Here is a 16,736-nt window from a genome sequence, read left to right on the forward strand (position 1 = left end):
ACAAACAGAATTGATAAAAACAGAAATAGTTAACCTCTGTGGATCTTCCAGTTTTTCGAAAGTATCAGGAAGATGCTTAGCCAGATCTATCATCTCCTCAGAGACTGAAGTCAATTGTTTCTTCACGTCACTAGGTAGTACTTCTTCCTCTGGAAAAAAAGAATCAGTACTAATTTTCAAACTACAAAGCAGAGATATTTATTTAAACAGTATTATGGCTTAAATTTTCATTTTGTTTCTTTAAATGAATTCCAACAAAAAGACTTCCTTAACCTATCTCCAAATCACCTCAGTCACTTTATTTCCCTTCCAAATTTTTGCTCTTTAAAATTTTAGACTAAATTCTAAGTGATCTTCATTCATACATATTACAACCCAGTGGTTATCAACCTAGGCAGAAGGTGAAGGCAGAAATGAGAATCGGAACCCATCTGCACTATTTCAAAATCAGAAATCAATAAAACACCACATGGGAGGCTATGTACTAAATACAGTTTGGTTAACATAACCTTACCCAGCAGCCATTCCTCACTGCCCTCATTACCAGTCATCACAAAATAAAATGCAAGCCTTTCTAATCAGTGATCATCTTCCAAACTCGCAGCTTCATTCTCTCTGATGGGTCTCCATCAACACCACAAAACCTGCCCACCTTTCCCAAACCCTTCCCCTGCTTAGAATTTCTTACTCTTCATCACCACTTCTTGTGTCCTTTACAAGTCCACCCGGCTCCTCTGAAGCACTGGACATAGGATACACCATTAGCTATTCCTGCTTGCTGCAGTTATCCTGTGATCTCAAAATTACATAATTCATTGAAGATTTCGGCACCTGGTTCACTGTCTCTTCCTTCCCTACTACTCCTGTGATAATTCCTGGTAACTTCAACATTCACAGGTAACTTGATAATTCCTGGCCACCTAAGAGTATGGTGTTTTCAGTTCCTCATTCCCTCCATTTCCAACCATCTTTTCCTCAACTGACCTCAGCCACTCCTTCCCATAACCATACCCTTGATTTTACAATTGCCAGTAAAGTCACCATTTCCAAACTTCAATTACAAGCATTCCATCCTCTGAACACCTGCATGCTATCTTTCTTTGCAACACGCTTTCCCCAATACAACAATTCTTTCACACTTTCAGAACCAAGTCCATTGACCTACCGCCTTTTCCTTACCCATTACCCTTGTCACTCCCCCCATCACCCATGTCTTACGGTCCTTCCTTACCCATATTAATCATTCCTTCCTGTGGACTGAACTCTTTTGCTCCTTCCTTCTTCTATGGCAAAACACTACTCTAATTAAACCCACTTTTTTAACCTAGATGATGCCTATACCGAAACAGTTGAATATAGTTGAAAATAAAACACAGTTATGATTATGATACTTTGCTTTAAATTCATGCACAGATCTCGACGAACCCTCAGTAATGACTGTTAATTATTCTACATTTCCCACTCTCCCACTCTCAAGATGACTATTTCATACCTCATTCTCTCTCTTCAAGCCCCCAACACCTGCCTGTCCCTCCTTTTACTCAGAGAACAATTTCACTTCTTACTTCATTAAGAAAACAGAAACAACAGTAAGAATTATATCTTCCCCCACCAATCTGCTGATTAGTCTGTATTCATATCACTACTCCCATTTACAGCAAAATTCCTTGAAAGAAAGAATTGTCCATACTCACTGTCTTCAAATTTTCTAATTCAATTTTCTCCTAAACTGACTTCCACTAAGCTTCTTCCAAAAGCTGCTTTTAGGAAGGTTACTGACGGCCTCCACACAGTCAAATATAACGGTTAATCTTAGCTGCTCATCTCACTCAAATTCTCAGAGGCACTGAAAACAGATGACTTACTCGGACTCACAAGATTTTCTTCACTGGCTTCTGAACACCACCCTCCTGTGCTTCCTCCTCCATCACTGCCCCTTCACAGGCCTCTTTGCTGCATGCGCCTCATCTTCCTGAGCGCTAGAGGTTGGTGTGCCCTTGACGTCAATACTTGGGGGCCTCTTCTGTTCTTTATTCCACTCGCTCCCTATTTTATCTTCTCTGGTTTAACTACCATCTGTATGCTGACGACCGCCAAATTATATCTCCAACCACCCGAATGCACTCCAGAATCATGTTTCCAACTAAGATATCTCCTTGGATATGAATAAGCCTCTGAAACTTAGCATGGCCAAAACTGAAATCTAGATTTTTCTCACTCAAATCTGCTCTCCTCATAATCTTTCCACTGTGACTGACCCTCCCATTCACTCAGTGGATCCAACCAAAATACCCAGATTGTTCTCTCACTCTCTACATCTCACCGCCCACAGAGAATTCATCAGCAAATACATACACCCTCTACGGCTTCTCACCCCTCTGCTGCTACCAGCCTAATTCACACAATCATCATCTCCTGTCTGGACTATTACAATAGCCTCCAAACCAACTTCCCTGCCTAAACACTTGCCCTCCTACAGCATCCAGAAAAATACTTTCAAGATAAAAATTTAATCATATCATTCTGCTGCTCCAAACCCTATAAGGATTTCGCATCACTCATCATGGTATTTATTTTATAATAAAATATGAAGTCAGATTCACAGCCTATACAGCCCTAAATGCTCTGGCCCAAGCTACTTTTCTGGCATCATTTCCTATTCCTCTCACTCTTACTCATTTCACCTCAGTCACACTCACTGTCCCTCAGACACTCTGCTCTCTCTTCCCCTCACGCCTTCCATGTTCTCCCCTTGGGCATCATTCCCTCACTCAGACAAATGAAGTAAAGAGGTTTGGTCTGCTTTGGTTCAGTGCAATTTTGTCAGCAAGTGGTACACTGCCTGACCCACAATAAACACCCAACAAATATGGTATATGAATAAATGAATAAATATTCCCTTTCCAAACCAAGCTTCTTAAAAAAAAAAAAGTTACTTACACAAGCTTTCTCACGTTCCTTACATCTTAGTCCTCTATTCACGCAAACGTGATTTCTCCCACATCATTCCACTCTTGCTTCGGTTACAGGACCTTCATGGTACCCAAGCCTGTGACCCTTTCTTGTGCCCCCATGACCACTCTCTCCTCGATATACCCTTTTGTCACCCAGTACACCAAAGCTGCTGCAGTAAAAGATTACAAATGATTGCCACATTGCCAAATCCAAGGACTAATTCTGAGTCCTCAGCTTCTCAGACTCTCAGGAAAATTTAAAACAGTTGATAACACCCTCCTACAAAAAACATGCTCTTTACTTGGCCTGCTGCACACCCCGCCTCCTCATTTCCTTCTATGCCCATGGCAGCTCCTCTGGTGTCCCCCTCCTCCACGCAAACATTAAATACTAAGAGTTCCTCACGACTCTCAGCCCCACTTCTTTACCTCAAACTCCTCATTCTTTACCTTGAATTCAAACTGTCCCCTGAGTTTCAGGCTGGGTATCTAAGTGCCTGCAGGCCACCACCTCCATTTCGCTAGCTCGCAGGCTTCCTTCCTTTAACATGCCTAAAATCAACTGTATGACTCCTCGACCCCAAACCCTGCTCCTCCTCTTCAACGTTTCTCACCACTGTTGCTCATGCCAGCAGCACAGGACTGATCCTTGGCACGTGGCTCACACCATCACATTAAATTCTTTTCATTCTACTGCCCTATTAAGTGTCTTTTGCATCTATCCACTTCTCTCCATCCTCAATACAACCAACCAAGCCAGGTCACCATCACCTCTCACTTGGATTATGGGCACAGCCTCCTAACAGGTCTTTCCACTGTGACCCTTGCCCTCCAGAACCCATTTTCTGCTCTACAGTCCAAGTTTGTATTTTTTAATGTAATTCACGTCACTCCTGTGCTTAAAACCCTCAAGAGCTCTTAGGAGGAAATGTAAACCCCTAACATGGCCTATCTGCTTTCCTTTTTCTGCTTCTCCTACACCCCGCACCCTGTCATATTCAATAGCTTACCGTGCTTTACTGCTTTCAGTTGCCTATAGATACCTCTTACCTCTGAAACTTGGCCCCTGCTATTTCCTGTGCCTTTGACACTTCTCCTCTGCTCTTCAGCTAGCTGACTCCTGCTCATATTTCAGGTCTTGCCGTAAATGTCACTTTCTCCATAAAATATCCTCCAGATATGCATGGATGCCTCTCCTATATGCTAACCGTAACACCTTTTTTTCCCACATCATAAGCCTCATCTTCCTACACTGCCTTTTTTTGGTTCATCTATATCCCCCATAAAGTTGTAGGTTTCCCTCTCAGGAAACAGATCGTGCCTGTCTTGTTCACTGCTGGATCTCCATTCATAAAGGGCTGAATAATATTTAATAAATGAATAAAAATATATTTAACTACTGTATCATTTAGTGTTTATTAGCTACCATCTTGGGAATAAGCTAGTATTTTAAGTGAGAAACAATGTGCAAATATCTTTTTATTTTCTGATGTTCTAATCTTCCTATATCCTTTAATAAAAGAAAAAACACAAACTTATAATACAAACCAAAAGTGGTCATTTGAAAATATCGTCTGTATATACACGGGGAAAATTTGAGAAAGGTGAGGTTGACACTGCTGGAAGGAAAGGAGGGAGGGAGGGAGGGAGCGAGGAAGTGGCCATTCTGTTTGGAGAAAAACAGCAGAGTTATCGTATCCTGGAGAAAATTTAGAAATTTAAACCAGGGCACTATAAAGCATCTTATATACTTTAAATATTTATAGCAAAGATGTATAATCTCCAGACTGAGAGGTGGGTGGTTGTATCACTGATGTTATTAAGACCCAACTCTAGAAGCCTAGTGAACAGCAATGCTACAAAGGAAAACTAGTTAAGTCCTGCTTTGCTACAACCAACATGCCTGAAGCCCTAAGCTTTGGCCAAGTAGACCTCATCCTAATGTCAACACTGCTCAGACAATCAAGGAGTTGTAATAATACTAAATATTTTGCACATGTGTGAATACTTTTTGGAGATAAACCTCACAAATGAGCAAATTCAAATCTTACCTTTTATTTTCAGACCATAACATACCTTCATGTATAGCAAATATCTGTACAGCGTCTCCCGAATTTTCTAATTTTTGATAAATGATGAAACCAGCCTACAGGAAAACCAAAAAATGAAAACAGTATACTAAAGATCACCAAATAAAATTTCATGTCCCATCTTTACAAAAATATAAAACAATGATTCCCAAGGCACCCAAAAAGCTGAATTCAACCTATTAAGTTATGCAAAGGTCTAAATGTCTTTATTTATTCACCACACCAATTGTGAGAATGCAGAAAGTAGCTGTCTACACCTTAAAATAAAAATTTTAACATTTTAACGTTCAATATTATGAGCAGGTAACGAAATCAAATAACTTATAAATGGAATCTAACAAAATACAATCAAGTAAGAGAAAACTGTTTGACTACAGATATCCATTCCCCATTATCTCATTATTAGCTGTTAGTCAGTGTATATACAGTCCTCCTTCTAGCTACTGTTAATAGGAACAATCAAGTCACACGAATTTCTCATGAATAAAAATGCTACAGAACTTGTACTAGTTCTCAACAAGTTTTCTGATTTTTTTAAACAGAACATTATCTTTCTATTTCCCCACAAAATTGAATTTTTTCTGTTTATAAATAAAAGGAGCTTCCATTCATAAAAACAGATGCAAAAAAGTAAACAATAAGATATTCATCTACAAATAAAAGTATAAGGGGAAAAAAAGTCCACTGGAACATAAAATACATTTCTTGGAAACAAACAAACAATAGTGCTATATATATAGATAAGGCCAGATTTCATTATGTACGAATATGTAAATATGAAAATACATCTGACTAACAGCAGTAGAAAGCTAATTGTGGAGGCAATTTTTCTAAATTTTTACCACATTTTAAATATAAACATAAGAAATAAGGGCAGTTTCAATATAGAAACTGTATTGTAGTTCTTTTTATTCTGTAGTGGCCTATAATAAAATACATCAATACCATTTGTTCTTGCTCAGTCTAAGCTTATTCGCCTTGCATGTTTTCAGAGAACTCACATTTTTTACATATAAATTGGACATTATTTTGGCTTCATGACAATAAAAATAACTAGTATTAAACAATCTATTGATTGGTACTTGCTAATTAATACTCAGAATTACAAGTTTCACTAAATTTCTTCCTAAGCATTTTTAATGCCAAACTGATTTAAAAGATTTTAGTTAAGTTTGTGCCACTACCACAATAAAACTTTTATAAAGTAATTTATTATAAAGTTTAACAAACAGATCATAGTCTAAAGATGTCTGGTACATACATAAGCATCAGTGGCTGCATATAGTTTCTGGTCCTCAGTGAGGGGAAACTTACTCCAGTTGCTGCAGCGGATAGACTTGTCTTTCAGAAGCTGTTTACCAAAGAGGTGTTTAACCAAACCACTGAGGCTCCAGGTCTCTGTACATTTCAACTAAAAGCAATGAAAAATCAACTCAGCAAAAATTATTTCCTTCTATTTTCAGATATTCCTAATTATCTGATACCAAATGAACATGTCACACATAAAGCTGGAAATGTTACACCAAAATATAAGGCAGAGATAGTCCTTAATAGATTTTCTGTCACTCAAAACCTCATTTGCAGTTTACATTATAAGAATTTAATTCTGGAATTTCCCCAATGTAGGTATTAAAATTCTTGGACTGTCGAAGCATCATTCATAGACAAAAGTTGAATAGGTTGGTAGGTTTTCTACTTCTCAGCCAAATGAATAGTTGGCTAATATGAGAATTTAACTTAATGACTACATGAATAAAATAGGGGAAATATGGGTGATGGAAGGGATGGTCAAACTTCCACTAAGAGCATCATACCACAAAAGCTGCATTATGCTCTTTAAAAAAAAAAAGATATTCAAGAGGGAAGAGATATGGGAACATATGTATATGTATAACTGATTCACTTTGTTATAAAGCAGAAACTAACACACCATTGTAAAGCAATTATACCCCAATAAAGATGTTAAAAAAAAGACATTGATATAGATGGATTAAAGAGATAAAATACAATATTTAAATTTACATATATATGAAACAAAGTGAAATAATACTAAATATGGGAGAGGGTGCTTGCTTAAAGAAACTGTTTGCTAAGGCAATGGATTAGAACTGAAGGTTTTCATTATGGAACACTCACTGGGGACTTCTTTTTTACAAAAACATTATATAGCCTACATTATTTCTTCAAAAAAATCTAAAACAGATAGAAGGGACATTCTGTGAAACATAAATTTCTTGTTTGTGACAATAATATACATATTATATCTACCTTTTCATTGGCAACATCTGTCAGCTCCACAAAACTCTTCAATTTGATGTCAAAGTCACGTAGAAGTTTCCACTGATCTCCTTCAATTCCTACACCTACCTTTTTAATTGCTTCATTTTCAAGCAACATTTTTAATCCCTGAGGGAAAACTGTAACATTTTTTTATTATTTCCATAGGTTCTATCAAATTTGATAGATTTATTTTCTACTTCTTACACATTCTATGTTTATACTTAAACTTCTGTTTAAGTTTAAATTCAGAAACACACTTAACTTGAGTGTTGCTTTTCTTGCCTAAAGCAAAAAGTCCTGATTGATAAATGACAGAAAAACAACTAACATAAATGCTACCTCTGTTATCACTAAAATTTAGCCCCTCTATACTTCAGTTCTCTAGTCTCTAAAACAGGAATAATATTAACGTTTGACAGAGACGATGTAAAAATTAAATAAAACAGGGATATGAGTGAATCAGGTAGAACATAAATACTTAAATAAACATAAGGTGATGAGAGAAGCACCAGTTAATTCAAGAGTTTAATTTTATATGGATAAAGTTGACATAATACAATTATCAACCATATAAAAATGAAACAAATAAAAGAGATACCAACCTGACATAGAAGAAATATGAAACAAGTAACATTTGCTCTCTGACACACACAGCTGAATTAGTGCAACTCTGCTCAGTTTCCCTTTACTGTATATTGGTGGCCATTCCATGTCAAATCCTACCACATCTCCATCAGACACACTCATGCTAAATGGGGAAAAACAGTGTAAATTAATTACATTAAAATTTTAATTTCTACATAACTAAAGACATCATTCAAAATGTTAAAAGACAAGCCATAGACAGTAGACGATATCTGTAATACATATAACTGATAATGAATAGTCAGAAAATATTAAAAATTCCTTGAGAAGTCAGTATGAAAAAGAGAAATAATCCAGTGGGGGCAAAAAAAAAAAGGGAGGGAAATAGGAACAGGCAATTCCCCAAAGGATACCCAAATGGCCAATAAATTCAAATGCATATATGAAGATACAAAATCTCAACAGAACTCAGAGGAATGTAAATTGAACCTATACAATTTCACATCTACCTGACTGACAAAGCTTCACAATATTAAATGCTGAGAAGGGTATCTACCAGTGGGACCACTCACATACTGGTGAATGTTTAAACTGATAAAATCCTCTTGGAAAAAACTTACAACATCTAGCTAAAGATGTGTAAACAGCATGAATTGACAAGTCTTTCTCATAAATATATGAAACTCTCATATGTGCACAGATAGAAATGTTTAAGAATGTTCATTGCAATACTGTTCCATCTGGCAAAAACGGACACACTACATTTCCATCAACAAAAGAATGAACAAATTGTAACATACTGAAACAATGTAACACTACATAAAAGTTTAAATAGAACTTCATATACCAAACCAAAAAGAAAAATTCTCAAGAATATAAAACGTTGGGGCTTCCCTGGTGGCACAGTGGTTGAGAGTCTGCCTGCCGATGCAGGGGACACGGGTTCGTGCCCCGGTCCGGGAGGAGCCCACATGCCGCAGAGTGGCTGGGCCCGTGAGCCATGGCCGCTGAGCCTGCGCGTCCGGAGCCTGTGCTCCGCAACGGGAGAGGCCACAACAGTGAGAGGCCCGTGTACCGCCAAAAAAAAAAAAAAAAAAGAATATAAAATGTTGAGTGAAAAAGACAAGTGGCAGAATATAAACAGAGTTTGATAGCATTATTTTTAAAGATTCTAAATGGGCAAAGTAATAGTATATGATATTTGGGGATATAAAATTATGAAAATTATAGAAAATATGAGGGAATGCTAAACACTGAACTCGTGACAGAGTTCTCTCAGAGGACTGCAGAGGAGAGAATCAGAAAGGGCATACACGGGCTTCAGTTGTATTTTATCGTTTCATGTCTTAATAAAGATTTGAAGAAAATTAAGATTTGATAAAGCTAGTGGAAGGAATATGGGTGCTTGTTATATTATTGTTTATATATGCCTATTTCACAATTTTTAAAAGTGAAAAATGTACTTTAAAAATTTTTTTAAACTCAACCTCTGCTTTGGGCTAAGATGAAATAACACTGATCAGTCATAACTTTCCTTCATGAACAAACAGAAAACTGGACAAAATATATAAACAACAGTTTTCAGACACTAGACAATGGGCAGTACAGGACTATGCTCTCTGAGGGAAGGAAATAAATGGTAAGGCCTACTGCTGCCCCAGCTTTCTGCCTGGAACATTCCAGATAACAGAACAGGGAGGAGAGTCCAAAGCAGAGCACTGAATTGGGAGACAGAGCTCAGAGCCAGAGAAGAGGAGGCAGCTAGAGGTTGTGGGTAGAGTCCTGGGGAGGAGGGAGCTAGGCAGGAAAAGACGTGCAAGCATGCAGTGACACTGCGAGGCTAGACAAAGAAAAACCAGGGAACTGTAAGCTGGACAGCTCCTAGGGCTTACATAGAGGTAAGAGGCATTAAAGTTCTGAAAAGTTGGAGTAGATTCTTTTTGATCACCTGGGGCAGTCAACAAAGACTCCAGCCAGAAAGGTCACACACATTACAGGGCTAAATCATGTCCAGAATAAAGGCTACCATAGATATGCCCTAAAAAAGCTTAAAAATAAGCCTCAAAATGTTAAGTCTGATCTTCAGGTAACTTAACTGCCTGACAGAGCAAAGCTCCTTTCCTTCAAGGAAGGCAATAAAATCTAACATTCAACAAGGTAAAATCACAGCATCCAATCAAAAACTGTCAGCTGTGAAAAAAAAACTGGAAAACATGACTCATAAGCAGGATAAAAATCATTTAACAGAAAAAATAACTAGTATAGTGGAATTAACAGAAGAGGATATTAAAACAGCTATTATAAACATGCTGAACATGTTCAAAGATTTAAAAGAAAACATGAATATGATAAGAGCCAAAATAGAAGATATTTTTTAAAAGAAACAAATGGAACTTCTAGAGATGAAAAATACAACAAAATTTAAAATTCACAGGATGGGATAACAGCAGAACAGACACTACAGAATAAAAAAATAAATAAGTGAACTTGCATACAGAGCCAAAGAAACTATTCAAACTGAAGCACAGAGAGAAAAAAGAATGAAAGAAGAAAGTTTAAACACTGAAAGAGCCTCGTGACCAACAACACAGTATCAAGCAATCTAACCTATCTGCATTGAGAGTGGAAAAGAGGAGAATAACAGGATGTGAGAAAAAACACATTTGAAGAAATTATTCAAATATGATGAAACTATAAACCCACAGATCCAAAAAGCTCACTGAACCCCCAAGCAAGATAAGCACAAACCACACTACACAAAGGCACATCATAATCTAATTGCTGAAAACCTGGAATAGCAAAAATCTTTAAAGTAACCAAAGGAGGTGAAAATAAAAAAACTTGCCTGCCTTCCATAAAACATACAATTCATCAGAACTACACTCTTCAAAACACGCTTATTGCCTTCAGACAGGACATACTATAGCATTGTCAAAGGTAAGATGGTAGAGTTAATACATAATCATAAATAACAGATTTTACCTTCTCTGTGAGACAATTTAGTTCTATTTAATGAGTCCCAAATGTAGCCAGATAACTATAGTGGGAGTGAGGACACCTGAATGCTATTTCTAGAATACATTTACCAGGAAACCATTAATAAATAGCTTAATTTACCTCTGCTTCTTCTATGGCAATGTATAACAGTTTAAAAAAAAAAAAAAAAGGACAGGTATAATAACTTCAAAGATCTGAATGAATTCCCTATTTCTCCTTGTAAAATGCTTCAAGAGCCTTAGACTGCATTATTGCAGAGTACTAATTTAATTAGACAATTTAAAAAATACTAAGTCATTTTTAATGTTCTTTTTAAGGATCATTTGCTATAATTGTTGCTAACTAAATGCGACAGAGACAATCACAATCACTATTCAGTATTACTATGTTGGTATTTTCAATGAAATAGAAAGGGGCGTTTTAGAGGTTGAATAATTTTTGCATGTTTTTCCTAAACTGGTGTGTTCTATATATAACATCTTAAGTACTGAAAAGTTAAAAAATTAGCTAGACTAATAGAAAGGCTTATGAATGAACAAACAGGTACATTACAAATTTAATTCAGTGATTTTAAGTTTTTATTTAAAAAGCAGAATTAGAACTTATCAGTGATATTTTACATGTATAAGTAATTACGTACTGAACACACCTCAACTATAAAACTCAATATACATACAAATATTACCATAATAGTTATATTCTAAGGGTCCAAATTAAACTGAAAGTAGGAAATTTAAATCTTTACCTAATATCTTCTGATAGGAAAGAACAATCATTAGCTTCATAACTGTACACAATGGATCCACTGAATTCTAAGAAGGGGAGATCATCTTCCAAAACACTCTTCTGAATAGATGCCTTGAGTTAAACAAAATTCCGAAAAGGCACAAATAAAATTCACATTAAATAATAAATGTTCACTGAAATAATAAAGTTCACTGAAGCATTCAAATTATAGTCCTAAGTTTTATCAACTAATGCTTTATAGATTAATGAAGTCATACGGACAATTTAACAAAGATAAAGCTACCCACTGTAAAATTATTTTTCTAACAAATTTATTTGCAAACTTCTAATCCTATTTTCATAAAAGCATTTATTTTATTAGATTTTTTTCTTCAATTATATTAGTATTCTACATGCAATAATGTTGCCATAAAATGCTGAAGACTGGTTGATGGAGCTTAAATCTATGAAGACTTAAAACTCACTTAACCATAAAAATTCACCAAAATAAATGCTGTCTAAATTATTATATGAATTGGAACAAACTGGCAAGGTCAACAATGTAAACTAGATAAAAAGGGAAAGTATAGAGTAAGAATTCTCATTTTTGTAAACCCAGTTAAAATTTAATCCCATTCATCCATTCAATGACTAGATTCTGGTTCATTCACACAACAGCAACTCTAAATGTAAACAATGGCTTGAAGTTTACAAGTTAGGATTGACTCATTTTACAGTCAAATGCACATTAAATTTTCCATCTGAAAGAATAATCAATGAACGGCATACCTTTCTTTCTTCTACAGAATATGTCTTCTGCGTAGACATCCATTCAGGAAGTTTCCGCTGCTGTGTTGTTTCCAATGTTTGTTCATTCATCTTTAAAAGGTTCTAGTTGCAAAATCCAAAAAACAAGTACTTTGTGAATAAATACAGTCTTCGTAAGAAAACTCAGAGACAGACCTACCAATATGATTGAAGATCCAAATATACATGTTTAAATTAAGTTATGGCATCTAGGCCCAAATATAGGTTACAAGAGCTGGAATCGCAAAAGAAAAAGAAACATACAACATGCTAGCTCTAATGACCATACATTTAGTATTTCCTCTTTTCAAAATAAGTGAGCCAGTTTAATTGAGTTCTAAGGTTCTAGCAGTTTCAAAATTTTATTATTCTCTGACTTTGATCCTTTTAAAAAATAATCTTTATCTTATTTACAATGAGAATATCTGGGTGTATAAACTGCTATAAATTTTTGACAACTTTAATTTTCTTATCATCTTTCCTAAGATTTAAGTAAACTCATCAAACTGTTAAACTGTTCACAAGTCTACCTGAAGAGAATTTTGAGACAGATAAGCTTTTCTATATTAAGGGTTTTTAATTATACTCTTAGCCTAACAAGTGAACCAGTCTCCCTAAGAATAAGAGTTTCGTTGAGAATATTTTTTAAAAATCTGTTACGAGCTTTGAGGGCTCTACTCAATATAAACCACACTTCAAGAATGGTTGCAGAAAATACAATTAATAGGAAAACCATGACATACTCTTTCTTTTAAAGATAAAACAGATCCATATCCTCATGTGACTTAATACACTAAACTGAAGTGGCCTTAGGTTCTTAATAAAATTCTTCAAACCCCAACCTTAGTTCCTGTTATCTCAAATTTCTAGTAAAGGCATGAAATGCCCAAGGTCGCGAGGCCCCTCCACAAGACCACCAGAGTCGAGACTCAAAGCCAAACGGCAAGGTTCGAACCTGGACCTCCGCGCACTCGGGGGCTTTCCAGGGGTGGGGAGTACTGATTGGTTGATTTTTGAACAAAGACACTAGTCGCCGTCCGATTGGTTGGACGGTTGCAGGTTGACTTTTGAACAAAGACACTAGTCGCCGTCTGATTGGTTGGACGGTTGCAGGTTGACTTTGGAACAAAGACACTAGTCGCCGTCTGATTGGTTGGACGGTTGCGGGGGGGGGGGGTCAGCAAGCGTAATTACAGAAGCGAGAGCCGCTAGTTAAGTTTCGGTTTCCTGAGGTTTCGTTTCTCAATTGGAAATACTCAAGACGGGGCCATGGTCACAAAAAGAAATAGTGCAAACTGGAAGACTGATGCAACCCTAGCCGTGCTGCGGCCTCCACCAGCCCAACGGCAGGGCGGCGGGAGGCTGTGCGCCCAACTTCAGGCGGCGCTCCCAAATGTGGCAAGCCCAGCGCCGCGCCCTGGAATGGCCCTTTTTCGGCCCTTCTCCTCCGGGAGGAAAAGAAACTCCAGGAAAGGCACAAATTGAATGCAGGGCGTCAACTCAGTCCTATTCCCACCAAAGTAGAACATAGCCCCCTCATTCCCCCCCTTCTCATGAACCAGAGGAGCCAACCTTGGGTCCTCAAGGCTCAGTTTCTTCAATTTCTGAGGCCTCGCAAGGCTGATATTGTGTTCTTAATATCATTAGCTGGACTGTATTTATTCTTTCGCGAACAAAATCGATGACTTTACTGAGTATACAGCGGCCTATAGTGAGGAGGAGAAGGAGGCATAGTAGAGGGCCCAGGATGGGGAGGAGGAAGGGGAGCATCCCATGAAATCCTGACCAAAGGGGATTATCCGCTAACTCTTGCCGGCGGCGAGCTAGGTCTTCCTGGAGCTGGTGGATCTTGATTCTTACAATGCCTGATTTATTTGCATAGAAACAACATTTTTCTTTTAGGGCGAGGCATATCCCACCCTGTTCAGCTGTCAGCAAGTCTAAGCCCCTCCTATTCTGTAGGACCACCTCGGCCAGCGAATCTAATTGGTCCTGTAAGTCCTGAATGGTCCCAGAGAGAGTTTCTACATCTTCTATTAATTGCCTAGACAGCTGATTATAGGAGTGAAGGGAGACCCCAAGACCTGTACTCCCTGTGGCCACAGCTCCTGTAATTCCTAATCCTACCAGGAGGGGTATGACTGTAATGGCTCGTTTGGTTCTCCCTGCCCAGAGGTCAAAGCTGGGAATGGGCAATGGGGTGTCTCCCGAGATCAGGTCTACATTGGGGAGGAGGGTGGCTAGGGTGCAGACCTCTGTCCAGTTCGGGGGTAAATAGGTGTATGCTAGGTTATTTCCACAGACAAAGACAGTGGTATTAGGACTACAGAGGGAGTTGTTCACGGGGATATATTGACTACATCCAGTGGATGAAAGGATTCCCAAGTCAATACTGGCGTTAGAGAGGGAATCGTTCTTGACAAAGCATGAGGTATTAAAGGTGGTTGAAAATTTTGAAAATTGTATGGGGAACGGCTCGGGGAGTGAAGTAGGGTTACATCGTTCGTTGATGTCTAAATTGGCGAAGGTGGGGATGGCTATAGGGCGGGGCGGTCCTTGAGGAAGGCAGAGCCAGCAATCCTGTGCTAAGTTGGGGTTGGTGCTATTCAAAAGCGCAAAAGTAGCTTCTAGTATGGACATGGTCTGGGGGTCCAGTTCAGAGGGATTGACCTTAGGGAGAATTAGGGGGTGGTAGCTGAGCTGTGGGTATAGATGCCGATAGACCTCTTCTATTTGTCTTTGGGTCTTTACCTGGCGCATCATATGTTGTGGCCCCCCTCCATCTGACATGTGTATAGGTGCCCTGGTATTCCAGCATACCGGGGTCCCGGGGGTGCCAGTGCATCCAGCCTGAAGGTATTTATTACCCTCACTAATGGTGGGGCTTTTATTATTCTGTAGTATGGCTGTGAAATAAGTCTTGTTATTGGCCCCTATACATTGCTGGTAAGAGGAATAGCACATGCTATGCATTGATTCCTGAAAGGTAGAACAGGGGCAAGTAGCTCGAGGGGGGAGTGGCTTAGGCTTATGGTAGCATTGCCAGCTTTGAGAGGCCCCGGTAACCCTATATGCCTGAACAAGATATGCAGTTATGCCCCCGCAGTCCTGCATATGAGTATACCCTCGGGGAACAACAGGAGCCTCCATAGTACCTCCCCTGCACTCGCACGGTGCACCATATAGTTGTTGTATTAAAGTATTCTTATCGGGGGGAGGGCTGAGTCCTCCCCTCGTGGCCCGAGGATTGAGGGTTAAGACTATCATTAGGGCTATCAGCAGTACCTTGGTCATCATGGGGGAGGGTACGGCGCAAGGTCAGTTTGAGGGGATTGTCCTTACTCCGGTCAACCGTCCAGGTGACGTCAGCTTTAGTGGACTTGATGAGGTCAGAAAATGGGTCCACCGGCTTGACGTGGGTGTAATGGATCCAGGCAGCTATGCTGTCCACCTTGATGGCCGTCGGCGTTGTCAGGATGATCTGGTAAGGTCCTTTCCACCTGGGTTCTAGGGTCTCTTGTCGATGGCGTTTGACAAGGACCCAGTCACCTGGCCGGAGCTGGTGTGGAGTAGGCGGGGGTCCTGTTGCATATAGCTCTTTTAGTTTGGGCCAGATTGTCTCGTGTGTCCGCTGTAAGGCTTGGAGGGAAGACAGGAGATTATTTTCTGGGTCCAATTGGATAAGGTTAGTCTTTAGGTTAGGGATGATAGGAGGAGGCCTACCATGCATTATTTCGTAGGGAGTAAATCCTAGCTTATAGGGGGAATTTCGCACCCTAAACAGAGCGTAGGGGAGTAGGACTACCCAGTTAGCGCCAGTCTCCATGGTCAATTTAGTCAAGGTCTCTTTTAGAGTTCTATTCATCCTTTCTACCTGTCCTGAACTCTGGGGGCGGTATGCACAATGTAATTTCCAATTAGCCCCAAGTATGGAAGCCAGATCCTGACTTACCTTAGAAACGAAGGCTGGCCTGTTGTCGGACCCTATCATAACTGGAAAGCCATACCTGGGCAGGATCTCTTCTAGTAGCTTCTTAGCTACTATTTGTGCAGTCTCATTCTTGGTTGGGAATGCCTCAGTCCAACCTGAAAAGGTATCTATAAACACCAGTAAATATTTATACCCATATTTGCCAGGCTTTACCTCCGTGAAGTCCACTTCCCAGTAGGCTCCGGGCTGGTTTCCTCTCTCCCGGATGCCAGTGGTTGATGGGTGGGTGCTGGCATTATGGAGTTGGCAGACTGCACAGTCAGCAACCAGTCGTTCAGTCTTCTCGGAGACATTTTTAATTTTAAG

General features: G+C 38.9%; 2 protein-coding genes across 12 annotated transcripts in view; both read right to left on the minus strand.

Moving 5' to 3' along the window:
- The window catches only part of WRN (WRN RecQ like helicase), a 142,525-nt gene that overhangs the window by 85,350 nt on the left and 40,439 nt on the right, over positions 1-16,736 (minus strand). For 8 of the 11 annotated variants that reach the window (XM_079909403.1, XM_079909402.1, XM_079909399.1 and 5 more), the window contains exons 2-8: positions 12,422-12,523; positions 11,652-11,764; positions 7,927-8,072; positions 7,313-7,461; positions 6,306-6,455; positions 5,031-5,100; positions 35-149 (exon numbers count right to left, since the gene is read on the minus strand). In XM_079909403.1, the coding sequence (XP_079765529.1) occupies positions 35-149; positions 5,031-5,100; positions 6,306-6,455; positions 7,313-7,461; positions 7,927-8,072; positions 11,652-11,764; positions 12,422-12,511 (833 nt within the window). In that variant the 5' untranslated portion in view covers positions 12,512-12,523. Of the gene's footprint in view, positions 1-34; positions 150-5,030; positions 5,101-6,305; positions 6,456-7,312; positions 7,462-7,926; positions 8,073-11,651; positions 11,765-12,421; positions 12,524-13,281; positions 13,551-15,781; positions 15,910-16,736 lie in introns of those variants that run through there. The other 3 variants (XM_079909396.1, XM_079909395.1, XM_079909398.1) reach the window with 3 other exon arrangements.
- Positions 14,021-15,589, minus strand: LOC307179828 (syncytin-1-like; the record flags this gene model as incomplete). The annotated part of the gene is made up of 1 exon (XM_079909486.1): positions 14,021-15,589. The coding sequence occupies one exon, from the start codon at positions 15,587-15,589 to the stop codon at positions 14,021-14,023; it is 1,569 nt and encodes a 522-aa protein (XP_079765612.1).

Source organism: Stenella coeruleoalba (assembly GCF_951394435.1).
Source record: "Stenella coeruleoalba genome assembly, chromosome: 21".
NCBI lineage: Eukaryota > Metazoa > Chordata > Mammalia > Artiodactyla > Delphinidae > Stenella > Stenella coeruleoalba.